General features: G+C 34.2%; 1 protein-coding gene across 2 annotated transcripts in view; it reads left to right on the forward strand.

Moving 5' to 3' along the window:
- The window catches only part of SRP54 (signal recognition particle 54), a 37,537-nt gene extending 15,031 nt beyond the window's left edge, over positions 1–22,506 (forward strand). For both annotated transcript variants that reach the window (XM_043921818.1, XM_043921819.1), the window contains 12 exons: positions 1,923–2,027; positions 2,662–2,728; positions 2,809–2,866; positions 7,351–7,501; positions 9,006–9,154; positions 9,440–9,540; positions 10,042–10,128; positions 12,918–12,991; positions 13,189–13,297; positions 17,934–18,104; positions 20,836–20,931; positions 21,979–22,506. In XM_043921818.1, the coding sequence (XP_043777753.1) occupies positions 1,923–2,027; positions 2,662–2,728; positions 2,809–2,866; positions 7,351–7,501; positions 9,006–9,154; positions 9,440–9,540; positions 10,042–10,128; positions 12,918–12,991; positions 13,189–13,297; positions 17,934–18,104; positions 20,836–20,931; positions 21,979–22,070 (1,260 nt within the window). In that variant the 3' untranslated portion in view covers positions 22,071–22,506. The remainder of the gene's footprint in view (positions 1–1,922; positions 2,028–2,661; positions 2,729–2,808; positions 2,867–7,350; positions 7,502–9,005; positions 9,155–9,439; positions 9,541–10,041; positions 10,129–12,917; positions 12,992–13,188; positions 13,298–17,933; positions 18,105–20,835; positions 20,932–21,978) is intronic.
- The last annotated feature ends 235 nt before the right edge of the window (positions 22,507–22,741 follow it).

The raw sequence follows: 22,741 nt of genomic DNA on the forward strand, positions 1-22,741 counted from the left end.
CTTTAAGCAAACAACTAACAGTATTGTAGCCAATGATAAAATTCTAGCTTTCAAGTGAAAACCAGAAGCTTGAATCCCCCCAATGAGTTTGATAGTGTCCCAATTCTTAAGTCATCTGGTGAGATCAGTATGGATATTAATAAATAAAATTTTCAATGTTGTGTAGTGATATGTGTCAACAATGGGAGATCTGCCTAACTCAATAAACCAGTATTTTCTAAATGACTAGTGTATAATGTTACAGAAGCATGCACCAGTATAAGATTGATTCAAAGTCCAAGATAGGATAACAGATTTTAATGTGATAGAATATGAAAATTCAGTACTGCAGTTCTAGGATGCAGGAGGAAGAGAAGATAAATTTATAATAAAATCATTATTCAATAAAACGTAAGTTCCAAATAGTAGGTTCATAGAGAGCTGAGTGATTCTGCCATGGGATATAGAGAATGGAGGTGAATACAGGGCAGCGTTAGTATTCTGAAAGGGTCTAAGAGGAAGGGCAGTGGATTTATGTCTAAGATTGTTGTTTATTTCAGAAGTTTGCTTATGGGTAGCTCTCTGCCTGAGAAGAAGATAACAAAATGTATTTTCTTTTTTTTTTTTTTTTTTCAAAATGTATTTTCTTTTCCTCCCTTTTCTACCACATGGCTTTCCTTGAAATCAGGTATAATATGGATTATGTAACTTTTATGGTATCATCTAGCATGGGCTCTGCAAATTTCTCTTAAGAACAAATAGGTGCAGCTTTGTGGGTCATATGGTCTTTGTTGCAACAACTCAGGTCTGGTGTTATAGCACAAAAGCAGTAAATGAGTGGGCATGTGTGTGTTAAGACTTTATTTACACATAGTTGTAAATATGGTCTATGTCCTCTGGTCTAGGATATTAACTACTATTACGGTTTGATTATATAGAGATAGAGGTTTCAAGTTCCAAATAACTGACTTGGAAATGTATTATTTTTTTAAATGAACGTTAAAAATGCCTCCTGCTTGTTAGTTTGGGGACTGTCCGTTTTTGTACCTTAATTTTCCACTGACTGCCATTATAAAATTGGTGATGATTTTTTACTTTAAATATTATAACTGTATAGAGCAGTACATCCAATGGCATTGGACAGTTTAACATTTGACTCACTTGGAAAACCTTTCACATGTAGTTTGTAATTTTGCTCATATATAAACACTTGTGAAATTGAATAGGAAGGTAGGTGCCATTACAGTGTTATAGCCACTAGCCACATGTGGTTATTGAGACTTGTAATGTGGCTAGTCCATACTGAGATCTGATACTGAGTGGATGGATAAGAGATCCATGCCAAATTTTAAGACCTAGCATGGCACATTTATTTAGGGAAAAAAAAAGACCTAGTATGGGAAAAGGAAATATAAAATAGCTCATTAATTTTTAAATGTAGATTACATGTTAAAATTATAATATTTTAGATATATTGAGTTAAAGTATTAACATTAATATCACTTGTTTTTACTTTTTGAACTGTCACTACTAGAAATTTAAAAATTCTTATCTGGCCTGCACATATATTTCTACAGTGCTATTGTAGATTGCTCCTTTGCTCAGACTTGGTCTCACATTCATACACTTTTAACTTTTTCTAAAAATTGTTTTGAGATCCTTACCTCTGAATTGGTTTGGGAGTATAGGCTTGCTTATAACTTCACAATGCCCTATTTTAAATTCTTAAATTTCACTGTGTGTATATACTACAGAGGGAAATAGAGTTGTGTTAGAATGGGTTATTATGTGTTATTGGTTAATGGGTTATATAATGCGTTATTATGGTTGCCTCTTACATTGAAATGTCTGTAAATCGTTTTTATAATTTGAAAGATGTGGGGAGAGAGGTTTTGAATGTAACCATGTGCTAACCTGATTTTATCTTTGTTTTTGGTATGTAGCTTGTAGACCCTGGAGTTAAAGCATGGACACCCACTAAAGGAAAACAGAATGTGATCATGTTTGTTGGATTGCAAGGGAGTGGTAAAACAACTACATGTTCAAAGGTAAATTATACTTAATTAAAAAAAAAACAAAGTCATGGAGAAGATAGGTTTGAGGAAATCAAGTGCTTTTACCAAGAAGACTGTTCCTATTCTTTAAGGAGATGAGGATATGATTTTTGGAGAAGTAAAGGTGGGAAGTTTACCTTATATCCTGTGGCTCAGGATTCCCTTTTCACAGTGTCTCACCCAGTATAATATGTATGGATCTTCATTTTACATATCATTTTGCTAATTTTAAATTCATTATACCACCCTTTCCTTCATAATTGGGTACCTCAACTTTGTTACCAGATTTTGCTTCAGAAGCCTCAACTATGTATAGTTCAGAAAGAAAAAAAAACAACAGGATTATTTCTTAGAGGGTTATGTTATTGTTTGTTTTTAATTAACGTTAATAACTTTTTTTACCGTGGTCATTTGTTGCTTGATCATTTCATATCCTTTGAATGTGACTGTTTGGCACTTAGAGTTTAAACTCTTCAGGAAATCTTCGGTATTCAGAATGTAATAATATTACTTTTTAGGAGAATATGAACTGTTTTATTTTACTCCTTAAGTAAATAATAAGTGTAAACAGAAACAATTACATGTGTAAAATTTGTATTTATTGATTTTTAAAATCTTCCTTTCCCAGTTAGCATATTATTATCAGAGGAAAGGTTGGAAGACCTGTTTGATATGTGCAGACACATTCAGAGCAGGTATTGTGCTGAAATTTGAAAATTATTTCCTGAAATTTTTATTTTCAAGTTTAAGGACTCATTAACTTTTTATTTCATAGGGGCTTTTGACCAACTAAAACAGAATGCAACCAAAGCAAGAATTCCATTTTATGGAAGGTGGGTTCTGGTTTTTATTCTTATGTTCGTATGTCTTACCTTATCTATCTGACTTTACTTTATGCTATCTGGCCACATTTTAATATGTACCTATAAGCTTGAATCATTTTTGGAATAAAGTAGGGGTATAATTAATACATTGTTATCTTTTATTATTATAACATGATTTTTCTGATCCAGGCTGATCAATCAGAGCAGGTATTGTTTAGCTTATAATTCTTCCTGTACTTACCCTGCCTTGCATGCTTTCCAGCCTCCTGCTTCTATTCCAGTTGTTTCTTTTAAGACCTGTCTGAAGCATTTCTCGATTCAACATACCCTGGTGAATTCTACATTGTCTGTTTCTTTAGTACACCATTTTTTTTCCATTTATTTTTATTAGTTGGGGGCTAATTACTTTACAATATTGTAGTTGTTTTTGCCATACATTGACATGAATCAGCCATGGATTTACACATATTCCCCATCCCGATCCCCCCTCTCACCTCCCTCTCCATCCCATCCCTCTGGGTCTTCCCAGTGCACCAGCCCTGAGCACTTGTCTCATGCGTCCAACCTGGGCTGGCGATCTGTTTCACACTTGATAATATACATGTTTCAGTGCTATTCTCTCAGATCATCCCACTCTCGCCTTCTCCCAGAGAGTCCAAAAGTCTGTTCTATGCATGTGTCTCTTTTTCTGTCCTGCATATAGGGTTATCGTTACCATCTTTTTAAATTCCATATATATGTGTTAATATACTGTATTGGTGTTTATCTTTCTGGCTGACTTCACTCTGGATAATGGGCTCCAGTTTCATCCATCTCATTAGAACTGATTCAAATGTATTCTTTTTAATGGCTGAGTAATATTCCATTGTGTATGTGTACCATTGCTTTCTTATCCATTCGTCTGCTGATGGGCATCTAGGTTGCTTCCATGTCCTGGCTATTATAAACAGTGCTGCGATGAACATTGGGGTGCACGTGTCTCTTTCAGATCTGGTTTCCTCGGTGTGTATGCCCAGGAGTGGGATTGCTAGGTCATATGGCAGTTCTTTTCCAGTTTTTAAGGAATCTCCACACTGTTCTCCATAGTGGCTGTTTAGTACACCATTTTTTAAAAGTTTGTGTTCGATCATCCTAAAATGGTTTATAATCTATGTGTATCTCAGAGTCTGATCATTGCTAACCTTCATTTGCTACATTGCTGTTCAGTTAGGTGATTTGTATATGTTAAAATGACTAATTAAAAGAATTGTGTCAAGATTGAGTTTAGAAAGACTTATTTGAGAGAATAACATTTTTCTTAATGCTACTCATATATTAATATAAGAAAATTATTATTAATATAGAAAACTTAAGCTAAAATTTGAAGTAATTAAATGAATGGTATCATTTTATAAATCATTATTTGCTACTTTTTGGCCAAAGAAATTAGTGAACTTTGGTTATGGTATGCTCTTTATTTAAATTCTTTTATTAGGTTTTTTTTTTTTGGTTGCAACATGCTGATTTCAGGATCTTAGTTCCCCAACCAGAGATTGAACCCAGGCCCTTGGCAGTGAAAGCACAGAGTCCTAACCGCTGAACCACCAGGAAATTCCCTCTATTTTTTAATGATAATTTCTAGCAAATAGATTTAAGAATAATGTTAGGAATTTAATTTTTAGGATAAGAATATTTTTAGGATAAGAAATCTATGTTTTTCTAACATAGATTTAAAAATCAAAGGATAATAAACAGTTACATATTTAGAGTTCATATTTGCACAGTGATGGGTGTGAGCTGATAGGTGGCTCAGGTGGTAGAGAATCTTCCTGCAGTGCAGGAGACTTCGATCCTTGGGTCGGAAAGATGCCCTGGAAAAGGAAATAGCAACCCACTCCAGTATTCTTACCTGGAGAATACCATAGACAGAGGAGCTTGGTTGGCTACAGTCTGTGGGTTGCAAAGAGTCAGACACGACTGAGCAAGTAATGCTTAGGCTACTTACTTGAACTATTAGCCAAAGCCAGAGCCTTAATTTTTAACTAATTTCTCAGTACTGTTTATTAAATAATCTCTCCTTTGCTTATGTATATGGAGTAAAATATTAGCAATCATTGTTTCTTCTGGGAGAGATGAAGTGGATCGGACTGGGGAAGGAAGGATTTGAAATGATCTCTAATGTTAAATTTACATGTTAGCATTTATTGGGGGGACAGTAGATATGTTTTTTTTTGTACCATTTGTTCTGTCTTTTTTAAAAAGAAACACTATTTTAATAAAAAAATTTTAAAGAAGTGAAAGTACTAACAGTTTCACTTCCCAAATACCAGCTCTTAGCAAGTCCATCTTTGCTTTTTTCAAATGTGCTATATAAACAAATACACGAGATAGATAATTTTAAGTTGAAATAGAATCTTTTCATGCTTTGAACCTTGATTGCTTTAGTAGTAGTTATATGGGTTGTATAAATTTGCCAAAGCTCATTAAAATGAATACTTAAAATAGTGCATTTTATGTAAACATACTACTATAGACTTGATTAAAAATGGGATCTTATGACAAGATAAGGGAGTGATTATTCTTGGGAGTGAGTAAAATACTAATTATTTTGTTTTCCTTGGTCTGGGTGTTTTGCTTTATGAAAATTCACTGAGTTTAAACTTTGTGAAACTTTTCCATGTATATGTTATATTTCATTAAAATATTTATTATAATAATGGGATCTTAATAATTCTGGACAATATGCTGTTAAAGAGAATTCTTTTTATGACATCACTGTATTCCATTGTATGCATGTATGTAAGTAATCTCTTTATGAACATCTTTGATCCTATTTCTTTATATATTTATAAGTTTTATTTTAATTGTATCTTTATCATATTTTAAAATAGCTGGTAATGCTAATTTCTGTCTTCTTTTTCAGCATTTCTTGCCTCTTTCACCCGCTCATTTTCCTGAGTAAATTTTAGTTTTTTTTTATTTGGAGGAAAATTGCTTTATAATGTTGTGTTGGTTTCTTTAATCAAGTTCCAGAAAGAAAAATCTCCCTAAGATTATGATTAAAACTATATTGAAGCCAATTAATTTAGGGGAGAACTGACATCTTATTTGTATAGTTCCATGTAGAAACTTGCTAGGTCTTTTTTGTTAAAAATTTTGTCTTTAAATATATTAATTTTCTTCTTTTAAGTTTCACATGTATTTTTATTAAGTGTATTTCTGCTTGATTTGTGTTGTTAATTTAGGGGAAAACTTTTTTTTAACATTATATATCCTTTCATTTGACAACATTGATCTGTATTAAAAGTTGCCACTAATCAAAAGAATGTAAACTAAAATAAAATCTTATTTTTTGATTTTCAAGTTGAATAGAGTTTTGAGGATTATGAAAATAAAATAGCAATGAAATTAAAGTTTTGTGAAGACTTTTAAAAACCAAAAGCCTCAATGATCAAACCATTTGATCCAAATTCAGCTTGTAGGAGTGTATCATAGTTTAGAAGAAACAACATTATATACTATTCATATTGGCTATATTTTTAATACCAGGAAGTTAGAAAACCTTAAATGGCCAACAGTAGGGCATTTATTTAATATATGATAGCATAGCCATCTGATGGAATGCTATATAACTTAAAAGTCACGTGTTACAAGAATATTTAATGGTTTTATAAAGTGCTACAGAAGGATGACTATCATCAAAAAGAACACAAATAACAAATGTTGACGAGGATATGGAGAAAAGGGAATCCTTGTACACTGTGGGAATGTGACTTGGTACCACCAGCTGTGGAAAACAGTATGGCAGTTTCTCAAAAAACTGAAAATAGAACTACCATATCACCCAACAGTTCCACTCCTGGGTATATATTTGGGAGGGAAAAAAGACACACTAATTTGAAAAGCTACATTCACTCCAGTCTTCATAGTAGCATTATTTATAATTGCCAAGATATGGAAGCAACTTAAGTGTCCATTAACAGATAAATGGATGAAGAAGATTGAGATACATACACACACACACACACATACACACCCTACATACAATACAATACTACTCAGATACAAAAAGGAATGAAAGTTTGCCATTTGCAACAATTTCAGCTGAAAAAAAAAACTGTGACTCATTGTATTGTATAGCTATGATGTATAGTGTACATCAACTACATTTAAAAATGCTTTCAAAAGACTAAGTGGAAAACATTATGAGACACTATATAATACAAGTTCAGTTATTAAAATGTAAAAAAAAACTGAGGGATACACAACTCATTCAGAAAAGATATAAAGCAGAACCATACGGGATTTCATAATTGGGAGACTGGATACTGCTTCATGCTGCTCTTTAAATGGCTTGTCACATTTAATACTTAACTGGATTTTGTACTTAATTGAAATTGTGATCAATATGACTTTTTCAGAATAGATTAAAGATATACTTGCAATTTCCAAATTACTAGTATTTGAATGTTTTGCTGTTGTGGTTGTTAAATCATTTTTTCCATGTTAAATAGCTATACAGAAATGGATCCTGTTATCATTGCCTCTGAAGGAGTGGAGAAATTCAAAAATGAAAACTTTGAAATTATTATTGTTGATACAAGTGGCCGTCATAAACAAGAAGACTCTTTGTTTGAAGAAATGCTTCAAGTTGCTAATGCTATAGTAAGTAGCTATAATGTAACAACATTATAAGGACTTCAGTTAAAACCTAACTGAGTTTGTGAACCATATAAATTATTTGTTGCTTGTATGTTTCCAAGTAATTTATTTTTATTTTGGGCTCCTTTATCTATATGATAAGGACTTAATCTTCTCAATCTTCTCTACATTGATATGAAATTTTCATGAGTATTGGAAATTCTACTGCTTAATCATCTTATTAGTATGTATAAGAAAAACTAACAAATAAATTGAGAATAACCTTTAGTAACTATTGAATTTCCTTTCTGTAAATTGTTTAAATTAGAAACATTTGCTTTAGGTGAATTTTGAAAGATTTTCAAAATGAAGCATTTAAAAATATTAATTATCATTTAGTGTCACTTTAAAATAGTGATGGAAATAACTTGGGGATAAGAAATGGTTTATAGGTAATCTGTAGCACATACTATGAGCCCATATTTGCCACTGACGTGCTGGCAGTAATTCTTTAGTTAATGGTTAGTGCTAATAAGTTGGTTTTTAGCCGTGCCATTATTTTGATTTAGTGGAGCAGATCTAAGGGAAATAGCCTTACCTCTGTTTTTATCCATTTTGGTTTCAGCCCATACTCTTCTGCTTTTTCTTCTTCTCATTTACAGTTGCTGTTCCATTTGCCTGGAATGTGATTGCTCGAGATAACTTTTTCCTCTTTATTCAGATCTCAACTCAAATTTTACCTCCAGACAGGCCTTCTCTGACCACCCTACAGAAAGAAGTCTTCCACACCTCATAACTGATTTTCTCTATCCCATTTTAGTTGTACATTCTAAATGTTTCAGTCAGTTTAGTTCAGTCGCTCAGTCATGTCCAACTCTTTGCGACCCCATGGACTGCAGCACGCCAGGCCTCCCTGTCTATCACCAGAGTTTACTCAAATTCATGTCCATTGAGTCGGTGATGCCATCCAACCATCTTATCCTCTGTCGTCCCCTTCTCCTCCTGCCTTCCGTCTTTCCCAGCATCAGGGTCTTTTCTAAGGAGTCATCTCTTTGCATCAGGTGGCCAAAGTATTGGAGTTTCAGCTTCAGCATCAGTCCTTCCAATGAATATTCAGGACTGATTTCCTTTAGGATGGACTGGTTTTATCTCCTTGCAGTCCAAGGGACTCTCCAGAATCTTCTCCAACATCACTGTTCAAAAACATCAATTCTTTGGCTCTCAGCTTTCTTTATAGTTCACCTCTCACATCCACACATGACTACTGGAAAAACCATAGCCTTGACTAGACGAAATGTTTATTTGCCTATTTTTTATCTGTCTCCAATGACTTCAGTGTAGGCCCCATAAAGACAAGGATTTTCTTACTCATCTCCATCTGAGGACCTAAATGGTGCCTAATACATACTACTTCTGCAGTAAATATTTATTGATTGAATAATTATAATAAATATTTTTTATAGCTTCTATTGATGAAATTTACTTAAGGTCAGTTAAAATACATATCTTTTCTATTTAAATTTTCTAGCAACCAGATAACATTGTTTATGTGATGGATGCCTCCATTGGACAGGCTTGTGAAGCCCAGGCTAAGGCTTTTAAAGATAAAGTAGATGTAGCCTCAGTAATAGTGACAAAACTTGATGGCCATGCAAAAGGAGGTGGTGCTCTCAGTGCGTAAGTATCATTAATACTGTTGTCCCGTGTCCTGGACTTACATACTGTGTGTGTGTGTATGTTTATGACTTTATTAATCATTAAAAATCTGTTCCAATAGTGGACCTATTATAGTCTATGAAGGAAGTATAAATAGAAACAGAATTTTGGAGTCCCTCTGATATATCTATAGTTCTGTTTTAGCTAGTGAAAAGCTTGAGCTATGTACCTTTGTCTAATAAACTTTGAAATCTAGAAATCTGTTTTCCTTTTTGAGGTTATTTTGTGTTTTCTTTTTCTTTGCAGAGTTGCTGCCACAAAAAGTCCAATTATTTTCATTGGTACAGGGGAACATATAGATGACTTTGAACCTTTCAAAACACAACCTTTCATCAGCAAACTTCTTGGTGTGTACAGTGGTGGGGATATAGACAAATATCCAAGAAATAGTGTGGCTTTTTAGGACCGATTAAAATTTTAATTCTGCCCTCTCACTGACTAGTTCAGGAAAATAATTTCCTTCTATGATTTATCTTCTTCACCTACAAAATAGGGATGATGGTAACCTGCTTCCCATGTTTAGAGTGGTAAAAAAGAGCTACTGGATGGAAAGTTCTTGGGAAAGTTTTAGAGCACAGTACAGAAGTATGTGGTTGTAGTAATAGCAGTGATAATGGCAGCAAAACTTTCATGTTTCAGAGCATGGAATTTGGAATTAAACCCTGGACTGCAGTCACTGCTTTGTTACTTAACCTCTCTAGCTTCAGTTTCTCACCTGTAAAGTGTTGTAGAAATACCTGAGCTGCCTATCTCACAGGTTTATTACTATATGAGCATGCATTTTGCATAATGTAGCAATATAACAAGTATACTATTAGTTGCTAATTTTACTTTTTTGGCTCTTATAGGTATGGGTGACATTGAAGGACTGATAGATAAAGTCAATGAGCTGAAGTTGGATGACAATGAAGCGCTTATAGAGAAGTTGAAACATGGTATATGAGTAACAAAAAGCATTTGATCTCAGATGACTTCCCTTGTTTTCTTTTGATAGAGCTACTAGAATTTTTTTGAAGTGATAAGTCCATTAACGTCAGTTCTTCCAGTGTTTATTTTTTAGATGATTTATATGAAGATCATTTTAAATCTCAGTCATCTAAGCAGCTGTAGAATTGAGTGTTTTCTTTCTTATAATCAAATTGCCTTAAGATTAGTATTGAAGCTTTCATTGGGTTCCTTGGAGTAAAACAGGTTAAAAGTAAGCTAAAATACTCTCTTCTGATTTGTTTGTTTACTTATAAGTTTTATACTTATATAATAAAACATAAAAAGAAGTTTAAAAGAGATTAAAATACACATTATCTTCATATTGAAACAATTCCTATGAAAGTATGATTAAGAGCTTAAGTTTTTTTTTTTTTTTTTGGCCCCACTCTGCGCCCCCAGAGCCAGCAGCGGGCGCAGGAGGAGCCAGAGCTTAAGTTTTTTAACCCAACATAGAACTTTAAAAAATAACCTCAATTTCCTTATGTGTAAAAAGTCGATAATACTAAGTATCTTCTTCATAGAGTTGTGAAGATGAGCTGATATATATATATAAAATGTCTAGCACATCAGGAACATTTAACATATACTATTATTGATCATTTCTGTTTTTCTCAAAATGACATGACTCTTAATTTCCATGACCACACACTATCCTGCCTCTGCTCCTTCTCACTCATCTTGTCAGGTACCTGTGTCTTTCCATCTTAGATGTTGGTGTTTTGTAGTGGTCGTTTCTAGGTCATCGTCTTTGCCTGGAGCTTCAGACTCGCATCTGTATGTTGGCTTGCTGGGATGCTCCCCAGATGCTGGCTTCCGTTGGTCCTCGTCTTCCCGTCTCAGTCCCCCACCTGTGTTGCCAGCTATGAAGGTTAACATCACTTGTCTTGTTTCCAAAGTCAGAAACTTGGGTGTTGTCATCCACTCATGTCTTCCTCACTCTGCCCAGTCCTCTTCCCATTAATTATTAGTTCTAGTGATTCTACCTCCTAATTATCTCCATTCCATCCCCTACTTCCCAGCAACTATTTAAATTAATCTCTTATCTGGATTGTTTATTCTAAGGCTTTTAACAGGTTTTGCAGTTTTGGGGATTCTTTCCCTAGGACCTGTTTTTTTATACTCCAGCCAAAATGATCTTTCAGAAAGGCAAATTTGATCCTATTACTACTGCCTTTCTTAAAACCTTTCAGTGTCTTCCCATTGCCCTTGGAGTGTTTTTGAATGACTCCACCATCTAATCCACATCTTCTGAGTCGTGTTTTGACACCGTTGTTCTTAGCATTCCATGTGCCAGTCATGCTGAATTTCTGTCATTTTCTGAAATGTATGCTACAGTCTTTTTTACCTTGCTGTCCCTCTGCCTGTCAGTTATCCTCTCTTCCTATTTCTGTCCTCCTTTACCCCCAGCCAGACTGACTCACTCATACTTCAAGTCTCTACTTAAATATGCTTCAGCAACATTCTACCTTATCCCTACACTTATAACCCCTGCTATGTGTTTCCACTGGACCCTGTAATTATTGTATTATTCATCACAATTATTTTGATGTCTGTCTTCATTGCTTGAAGTTGAAGGTTGGTTTCTAATATATTCCCAGGCAGCCTGCTTTCTAACTACTAGGTCTCTCTTTAGGTCTGTGCCCTTGCTTCAGGCGCCTCCTTACTTCCAAATATAGTGACCTTTCTCTTTTCTCTGGGCTCCCAAAATTTAACATTGTTATCCGCCTTTTATATTTTCAAACTCTACACTTGGAATCCATGACAGTGGGCTTCCTATATCATCTTAGCTTCCATTGTCATTTCTGTATAATGGCCAAATATGCCTTTCAGCCTTAACCTGCTCTACCACTGTTTAATTCTATATTTCTAGCTGCCTATTATAACATTTCTTTTGATGTATTTTACTGCTACTTCAAATTCAGAATGCCTAAAACCAAGTACATTCTTTTTTATATCGTAGCACAAAAATAGAAAATAGTCTTTAACTGGAGTTAATTTGCATAATAATGAAATGCTCACATTCTAAGGATATCATTCCATTAATTTTGACAAATGCTCCTTGGGAAACAGAACATTTCCATTACTCTAGGAAGTTTGCTTATTCCCCTTCCCAGTAAACCTTCATATAGGAATCCTAGAGTATATATACATATTTTTTTTTTTTTTTTCCCCACCTGGTTTCCCTGACTCAACATAATATTTTTGATATTTATCCAAGTGGTTTTACTTACCTGTATCCTGTTCTTTTAAGTAAGTATTTCATCCAGAGTCGACCTGTTTTCCAGTTTATTGACAGTTTAGCTGTTTAAGAAACTCTAAATAATCTAAAGCAGTTTGCCAAAAATAAATGGAAAAAAAAAAATAAAGCAGTTTGCCATTTTTACATTTTCATCAGCAATATATGAGAGTTCTGCTTGTTTTCTGTATCCTCTAACTTTGGTGTTGTCAGATTTTTTAATTTCAGTTATCCTAGTATGTATAGATTGTTACCTTTGTTTTCACATTTCCTGTGTATGTTTACGTCCATTTTCTCTGATAAAATATGAGCTTCTGTAGGATAGGATCTGTCTCCACAGCATTCATCCTGTAATCTTATGCAACTTCTCACTGAATATTTATTGATTGGATATTTTATAAGTGTGCTTCAAGATGAGCCCATGATTAAGGAAAATATTAGTTTTTTTGAATGGAAATGTTCACTCTCTAATATATTTGCATCATTTTTATTGTATTTCAGGTCAGTTTACGTTGCGAGACATGTATGAGCAATTTCAAAATATCATGAAAATGGGCCCCTTCAGTCAGATCTTGGTTAGTTAGCCTAAAAAGTTTTTTTCTAACCTCTGTTGTTTTTGTTACAATTTCTAAGAATGGATACACTTGCTTTAATTATTTTAATATTTGGATAAAAATAGTTACTTTTAAAACTTAATATTAAAGCCATTAGTTAAATGTGAACACTTAATCTCAAGCTATTACTGATTTTTATGTTTAAATATATGTTTTAGGGAATGATCCCTGGTTTTGGAACAGATTTCATGAGCAAAGGAAATGAACAAGAGTCAATGGCAAGGCTAAAGAAATTAATGACAATAATGGATAGTATGAATGATCAAGGTAAGATGGCAGATTTCTTGACTTGGAGGACCGTGTTCTCAATATTAGCAAGTTGAGAATTTCACTGTGTTCTTGTGGACAAGATGGAAAAAAATTTAGAATGAGTGATTATTATTTGGGAGATTTGTAGTTGCTTGAAAGCTCTTGCTCAAAAGGTGTGATTATTGGGTTGACTTCATCTTTGAGAGAAATGTCTAAGTACAGTGCTTCTCCAAATGAGTTCTGTGGTGAGAACACCAGTTCTTCAGAGTGTTGATAAATAACTTGAAAGGAGAGTCCTGTAGTCAGATAATCTGGGTTTTTTTAAAAAACTGGTACATTTATTTATTGCATGTCTTCTCAGACCTCTAATATGCTCACAGGAATTGGGAATCTGTAAGAGAGGGACAGTTTAAGCAATATTTACCAACTTACTTTGCTCTCTGAGGTTTCAGTCTTCTCAAGTATACTATTCTCTCTCTGTAATCCTAGATTATCCCTCCCTCCTATACTTCTGGGTCCTCAGCCCATGAGTATTTCTAGACTCATGACTTCATCTTTTTCCCAGTTTTTTAGCACCTTTTCTGATTCAATGCAGCAAGCATGCCAGGTCTTCTACTCTGTCATCTGATCTCTGTTTACAAAGAAATACATGTGTTTAGCGTTGAATTTTTTCAGTCTTTGGCTAACTTACTGATGAGGCTGTGACAGCCACAAGCCATTCTTCAAACTTCTTCAATGACTTTTCTCCATCAGTAAAATCCTCTCCCGTGTCTCCAGTCTCTCCTTCCTACTGATTTTTTTTCATCCATCAGCATATAAACAGTAACTTCACAATTTCACATTTTCTGGGCTTTACTTCTCACTTATACTTTTACTCTGTCTCTTTTCAGTCAAGTTTCTTTAAAAAAAAATGGTTTGTGTCCTCAAACTACTGAAATCTGACTTCTCTACCCGCCATTGCTCTGAAACAGATTATACAAAGATTTCCAACAACCTTCTACTGGGTCTACTCCAGTGGAGACTTCAGTCTTTTTCTTGACCTTTACAACATTGGATGTTCATTGATGTTTTATTCTTATTTTCTGTTACTTTTTTTATTTCCACTTTTACCCTTACTTTTCTTGCTAACTACAGTCTCTTTCACTCATCTCATCCTCAATGAGCCTAAAGGAATATATGCTACAAGGTTCTGTTGTTCTCAACCAGTATTTCTTATTATTGTGTTCCTTTTGTTGAATAATATCACTTCATATATCCTACCTGATTATTTTTTATAGTCTCTACCCCTTTCTTGATCTCTTGGCCTTCATAGTAACCCAGATAAGGTTGTGTCTTTCTCATCTCTTTATCTTCAACACTGTAAAAATTTTTGTGTGTAGAATTAATAACTGCAGCCTCATCTAGAGTATTTACTCTGCCTAGGCACTGTCATGAGCACTTTACATACATTAACCAGCAACAACTCTTAAGGGACAATTCTGGGTCAAAATCCAATCTAGCTTTTACAGGTCAGGATACAGGGAAGTTGAGTAATATGCCAAAGTCAATAGTCAGGGAATGGAGAGGCTGGGCTTCTGGCTTGAGAGTCTGTACTCTGGATTACTTCCTGTCTAGACGCTCACTAAATGGTGGACAGGTATCTCTATTACATGTTTGAGAGTTTTCTGAGGAATATAAGTTCCAAAAGGTAGTTCTTCTCCTTTGGTGAGTGACACTTCCATCCATCTACTCAGTCAACCAAGCTAGAAACTGGTGTCAACTTAGATTTACATCCTTGCTGATTTTCTGTCTAGTGATTTTATAGATTGTGGATATAGAGGTGTTGAGATGCCTGACTTTTCTCCTTTCAGTTGTGTTAGTTTTGCTTCATGTATTTTGAAGTTCTTTTGTTGGGTGCATATGCATTAGGATTGTTTCGTCTTCTTAGTGAATTGACTTGACTTTTTATCATTATGTATGTAGTGCCCTCCTTTGTCCTGGTCTACTTCATCTGCTATTCATGCAACCACTCCAGCTTTCTTTAATTAGTTGTTTGCATTGTATATCTTTTTCCATCCCTTTACCTTTAACCTACCTATTTTATGTTGGATATGAATTTCATATCAACAACATGGTAATTTTTTTTTAATAATTCTGATAACCTCTTTTAACTGATATTTATATATTAGGATTTAATTCCGCCATTTTATCTTTGGTTCTGTTTTTTCTCTCTGATTTTTGTTCTTCTGTTTTCTCTTTTCTACTTTCCTATGGATTGTTTGAATATTATTTATTATTCTGTTTTATTGTATCTGTATATTTTTTGGTATATTTTACTTTTCTTAGTGGTGTTTTATTGTATCTGTATAGTTTTTGGTATATTTTACTTTTCTTAGTGGTTACTCTAGGTATTACAGTATATATACATATTCAATTTATCCCAGTCTATTCATATCAGTATTTTTCACTTCAGGTAGAATATAGAAACCTTAACATCACCTTAGACTTAGTGAGTTATACTTCCTAAATATTTCTTGTATTTTCTCTCTCCTCTTTGTCCCCTGCATTAGTTCATACACTCATCATTTCTTACCTGGATTGCTACAGTAGCCTCCTGACATATCCCGTTCTCTTTTTTCACTCCTCTTTTTTTTTTTTTCTTTTTTTTTTTTTTTTACTGGAGTGGGCAGCCGTTCCCTTCTCCAGGGGATCTTCCTGACCCAGGGAACGAACCCAGGTCTCCTGCATTGCAGGCAGACGCTTCACCGTCTGAGCCACCAGGGAAGCCCTTCACTCCTCTTTTAATCTGTCTTCCTCACTGCCATAAAAACAATCTTTCTAAATATAACAATTCTGGGATCAAAATCTTTCAATGACTGTTTGTTGTCTTAATGATTAATTCCCAACTCCTCAGCCTGGCATAGTGCTTCCTTGGTGTATCAGATGGTGAAGAATCTGCATGCAATGCAGGAGACCTGAGTTCGATCCCTAGGTCTGGAAGATTCCCCTGGAGAAGGAGATGGCTGCCTACTCCAGTATTGTTGCCTGGAGAATTCCATGGACAGAGGAGCCTGGCGGGCTGTAGTCATGGGGTCGCACAGAGTCGGATACAACTGTGCGACTTCCATAGCCTAGCACATAAGCTCTGTTATAATCTTGTTCTTATTTTTATAACCTCTTAATTTCTCAGCTCTTATCCATGCTTGGTTCCTTCTACACAAAACGATTTTCATTTATTCTGGGAATCCATGTTTTGCTTCCTACAATGTCCCTTGCTCCTTTCCTTCTTTACTTACCTCATACTTGTCCTTCAAGACTACACAGTTTAAGAGAAACCAGCAGCATAGGGCCTTTCTTGACTTCCTTTCTTCTTTGAGTTATGGCCCTTCTGCTTTTTGTTAAATTCAGTCATACTGCTTACCAGGATGTGCTGTTATTAGCTTGTCTTCATTTTCTCACTCCATTTGAGCTCTTGGGAGGAATATGATACACATTTTTGAAATATTTTATCATAATGATGTGGCTTAAAACTGCATTTATGAAAAAAAAAACTGCATTTATGAAATGGATTTAGAGGTTTTAATGGACTGTAAGTTTATTATGAGATAATTTGATCTTTGTATGTATTACATTGGTAATCAGTCTTCCCGTGGATTTCAGTTCACTTCTGGACAATATGCTTAGTGGACATAGACAAATTAGAAGATGTATTTAGGAAATCAGCATGATAAATGGGGTGCTAAACCATCTTATAAGAGGAACAGCCAAAAGAGTTAGATATTTGTCACCTAGAGGAAAATTCACATGGTGACTCTGAAATAATTTGAAAGCCTTATTCTTTGTGCCTGGTAAGGAGACATCTATGCAAAATAGGAAGAAGTGTCAGACAGATGAATTTCATATTAATATGGGAAAATATTTTCCATAATTACAGGCATAATAGAATGGCATAGATTGAATTAATTTGGATAGTGCGTCATCTCACCTGTGGTTGTTCAGATCAAGGTTAGGTGATCACTTATTAGGGGATATTGTGGAGAGAATGCAGACATAATAGCAATTTTGTACCTGAGATTGTATGCAGCTAACGCCTTGAGAAATGGACCTTGTATTCTAAGAGTTACCAAAACATTGGAGGTGTTTATGTTACATTCATTCTTTATGTTACAGAAAGAATTGAAATACTAGTAGTAATTACTTGAAATATAACAGTCGTTCTATTGATTATAGATAGAACCTACCTACTTCTACTTGTTTATTTGCCTAAATTTATGATTTAAAGGATAATAGTTATTTAGAGCTAAGGTGAGCAATTTTGTTGCTTTTTGAAACATACCTCTGGTATATATTCTGAGGAGCACTTGGACTTGAAATATGGAAAGGATGGACAAAAAGTTTTTTCAAAAAAAAGACGTTTTTCTGTAGGGTAAGTATGTGTGTATTTGTTTTATTGTTTTTATAGCTTAAGAATATTATAAATACTCTTTTGAATATATTCCATGTTTAGCTTTTAAAAATCAGAGGCAGACACAGCAGATGATAACAGCATTTGTTAAATCTGGTTGGTGGTTTGACCATTATATTTGTTTTTCTATATGTGAGATATTGAGATGTAATTGCTTTGACAGTGAATGATAGTTGTGTGTACATGACAGTAATTGACCCTTGCCTACAGAACTTGACAGTACTGACGGTGCCAAGGTCTTCAGTAAGCAACCAGGAAGAATCCAAAGAGTAGCAAGAGGATCAGGGGTATCAACAAGAGATGTCCAAGAACTTTTGACACAATATACCAAATTTGCACAGATGGTAAAAAAGATGGGAGGTATCAAAGGACTTTTCAAAGGTAAGAGGAATAACAAGCGCATCATTATTTGACACTCTGAAAGGAAAGAAAGAGGTTGAGAAACTAAAAATTAAAGTTAGGAAGAACTGCCAGTATTAGAAAATATACAGCTGAATTTCATGTTTTATTCAAGTACTTCCAGGATTTATCATGTGATCTGTGATTTATCTTTTCAGATTCAAGGTAATAAACACTAATATTTTTTAAAAAATCACACTTAATGACTTGTGTGAAGTTATATATTAAGGAGAATTTAGAGACTATGCTAAAATATAAGAAAAAAGTTTAAAACAGTCATTACATTTCACTCCCCAGTGAATCCCATGGGTCTTACTGCAAGTAACATTTGATATAACTAGTGTTTTCTTCTGATCTTAACTTCTTTTCCATATTGTCAAGTATTCCTCAAAGTATAACTTTTAGACAGATAGTATTTTTCCAGTTATGTATGTATCATCGTTTAGCACAAGTGCATCTTTGTCGGACGTTTAGGCTGATTGATATATCACTCTCAGTTCTGTATCAGTATCAGTTCTTGTGTCAGTTTCTGTTCAGTCTCCCATGAAGCCAGGGATTTTTTCTGTTTTGATCAGAAACATAGGAGATGCTGAGTAAGTTTGGTAATAATTCAGTATTTTCCAATTTAACGGTCAGTTTTTCAATATGTGTTTTAGATTACTCATATTTAATATCTCTTCGTACATTTACTAGTTTAAATTTTCTTGGTGAATCCCCTCTTATTTAGGTTTCTTGTCCCATTTGTTTTATTTTTTCCCTTATTGCTTTGTAATAACTCTTTAAAATTCTTGGATTATATCTGCAAATATTTTTCCCAGTTTTTCGTTTGCATTTCATTTTTATATTTTTAATTAAAACTGAAGTTTTCATTTTTAATGCAGTCAAACCTTTTGGTGTGATTTCTTTTATGCTCATAAAAGCCTTCCCCATGTTGGTACCACAGTGTGAAAGTGTTAATCACTTAGTCATGTCTGATTCTTTGCAACCTCATGAACTGTAGCCCCCAGGCTCCTCTGTCTATGGAATTCTCCAGGCAAGAATACTAGAGTGGGTAGCCATTCCCTTCTCCAGCATATTCCCAAGCCAGGGATCAGACCCGTGTCCTCTGAATTGCAGGCAGATTCTTCACTATCTGAGCCACCAGGGGGCTCGGATACCACAGTGGTCACCTGTGGTTTCTTCTCCTCTTTCTGGGGTTTTTTTTTTTTTTAGATTTTACTTTTTATCCCACCTAGAATGTATTTTGCTGTGTATTATCTAAGGTAGAAAGATAAGTTTGTTTTTCCAGAGTTAAAGTCAACTGTCCTAGCCCTGTCTTTAAATTTTTGTCTATATCTTAAGTGCTATTAAAGTGAATTTATTATTTAAGAAATACTGATTAGGGAAGCTTCAAAGATGAATAATATCACTGAATAGCTTTCTAAAACAGATGAGTATTTACATATCGTCTTTTGTGTTTTGACAGTTTGCTTATTTTTCTTGCCTGCTATATCCTGTTTTCTTCTTTGTGACAAGGGAGAAAAGTTAGACAAACTTGTTTAAAATTGGTTATATTTCCTAACACCACATGCTATTTCAGATAGTGATTTATAAATACATTAAGTCAGTTTAACATCTTTCCCAAATGACCCTGACTGTTCATGATAGAGCTACTGCAGATCTGTTGGTCAGATCTTATCTAAACATTGACTGCTCAGTAAAGGCACAACCAGATGAAGTGGGCAGTGAATTTGGTGCACATCCTTGTCACACCAAAGCCTTAATAATTTTTTTGAAGTTTTAAGTCCTCAGAGACAAAAACTTACAATGAATCACCAGTGGTCATAGAATTCACATCTTACACAGATTTACTGATTATGAAACTTTAAAAAATTTTTATCATGTTTTATAAAAACGTATCTTCTTTCATTCGTAGTTCTTAATTTATTTAATTTATTCATATTAGCCAGCTTTGATCAGAGAATCAGGGTCAACTTTGATTTGAATTTTCACAAATGTTCCTGAGAAGTACCAGAGTTAATGTTTCTTTGAAATAAATAGTTTTGCTGAAGCAAGCTCTACTTATTCATTGCTGTTGCATCAATGATCTCTTTGTCTTAAGAGAACAGCAGTTATTTTCTAAAGGATGCTTTTCTCTCTTCTGCCCCATTGTGCATGTCTTTCATTGGTTGCCTTTTTGGTGTAGAATCTCACTGAGTGTGTAGAAATTCACTGATAAATGGAGTTTCATTATATTTTTTCTATTCCCTGAAGCTTTTTGTTTATAGTAACTTCTTAGATATATACATCTTGAGGTTCTCTCAGACTCATTGTTTCATAACCATTTATCAGTAATCCACTCTCATTCCCAGTTAACCCATATCTTTAAAATTTTTTGTTCAGCATTATACCATATCACTACTAAACAATTGTTACAGCTTACTGTTAATAACCACTGGATATGGTTTTTTCTTATAGTGGCTCATTTCATAGGTATAAGTAAAAGTGTTAAAAAATTTTAGTCCTTAAAAGCCTCTTAAACGTCCCTTAATATTGAATTTCACTTTTTCTTTCTCAAAAATATATATGTAATTGGGTCAAAGATTAGAAGGGAATATGTACAAATATAAATAATTGTGTTAGAGTAAGATTATAGAGTTTTTCTTTATATTTACTCAATTTCTATGATATCCTGATTATATTACAGTCTATACTGATGCAAAAATTTTTATAGGTGGTGACATGTCTAAGAATGTGAGCCAGTCACAGATGGCAAAATTGAATCAACAAATGGCCAAAATGATGGATCCAAGAGTTCTTCATCATATGGGTAATTACGAAGTTGTTGCCAGTTGCTAATGCATGGTTGAGTTTATAAGGGTTGAGTTTTAATAAGCCTTCTGTTGTTAATTGAAAATCAGATCAAACAGCGTATGGTGGAAAAGGCCCATCTAATTTCTAAGTGGAATGGTTGTAATAGTGTTGTATAAGCCGAGGTTTCATTCACTCCCCTGCTGCTGTTTGTGATTTTTGAGCAAGCTACATAATCATCTTTTTAAAAAATATATATATTTGGCTAAACACAGGGTCCTAGTTGTGGCATGTGGGATCTAGTTCCCTGACCAGGGATCGAACCCATGCCCCCTGCATTGGAAGCAGAGAATTTTAGCCACTGGACTACCAGGGGAGTCCCAAAATTGTATTTTTATTTCTTTTCATTTCATGGTCACGTGGACCACCTTGGACCACCAGCGAAGTCCCTAATCATCTTTTGTTAATGCTTCTTCTGGTGACTTTTTGCCTTAGTTTAGAAACTGGATAGTTTTAGTGATGAGACTTTGGAATTATATAACGATTTTGAAAACCAAGTTCCACTTTTACCATGTAACCTATGAAAAGTTCCTTAACCTTTTGAACCTCACTTTCTTGTGTAAAATCACAGGTCATTTCTTGTCAGGAAATTAGTACAGTTCTGGGCATATAGTAAATATTCAATAATGATGAATTGTTTTCTTACTTGAAGTCCTGTGCATTAACCACCACTCCAATTTATTACTATTTATAAGACTCAGACTTCCCAGAGGAAAATATTTTTGTTTCAATTTACTGACTCCCTACTGTGTTAGGTACTGTTTGTTCTAAGATCTTTTCATGTAGTTTGTAGTCCTCATAACAGGATGAAGTAGGTTATTTATTCTCTTATAGATGAGGATACTGGTGATAATACAAATTTTTATTCACGGCTTCACGGCTGGTGACCAAATTGCAGTCAGAACCCAGTATATTTTTTAGAAGTTTAAGTACTTAATAGGCAAAAGTAGCAGATGTTTCAAGTTCTGTATAATAATTATCTGATTTTATTCCACTCTCACTCTAGGTGGTATGGCAGGACTTCAGTCAATGATGAGGCAATTTCAACAGGGTGCTGCTGGCAATATGAAAGGCATGATGGGATTCAATAACATGTAAAGAAGACGCCTTAATATAAACTGACTCTGTTGATTACATTATTTGCTGAGACCTCAGAATTTCCCCTCCTTTTTGCAAATGGGAAAAAAAAAAAGTATTTTTCTTGCCTGTCTTGCCCCCTTTCTTTCTCTTCTTGTCTTTTTCCCCCTCCTTTTCTTTTTCTTTCCTTTCTTTTTCCCTTCCTCCCTTTCATATGGGAGGAATATATGGTTGTTGTGGAAATCATTATATTTTTGCTTTAGATTTTCTTTTCTGTTAGTTTCAACCATCATAACACTTCGGAAGTTAAACAAATCATGATGTAAAATTTTAGTACTTAAAAGTTTTTAATTGTCTCAAAGGCCAACCATTACCTTTGTAAACAGTCCTGGTCAGTAGTTACATGATGTCTAAATAAAAGTGCTACACAATAAACTTCAAAGTCAATATAAGTTAAGGGGTTGTTAACTTTCTTTATGGTTTAAAATGATCAATGTATCATGTTAAAAGGCAGACAAAAAGATAATATTTAAAACTGTTCCCAGAAGTATACCTTTGTTGGGACACATGATAGAGTAACCTAACCATTAGTATTAGGAATTTTTGTTTAGCTTGGAATAATTAAGATAATTTTGCCATAGAAAATCTTAACTCTGACATTTAAGTTGAAATTGTGAATTTGGTTATAGTTC

Source organism: Cervus elaphus, chromosome 13 (assembly GCF_910594005.1).
Source record: "Cervus elaphus chromosome 13, mCerEla1.1, whole genome shotgun sequence".
Lineage (NCBI taxonomy): Eukaryota > Metazoa > Chordata > Mammalia > Artiodactyla > Cervidae > Cervus > Cervus elaphus.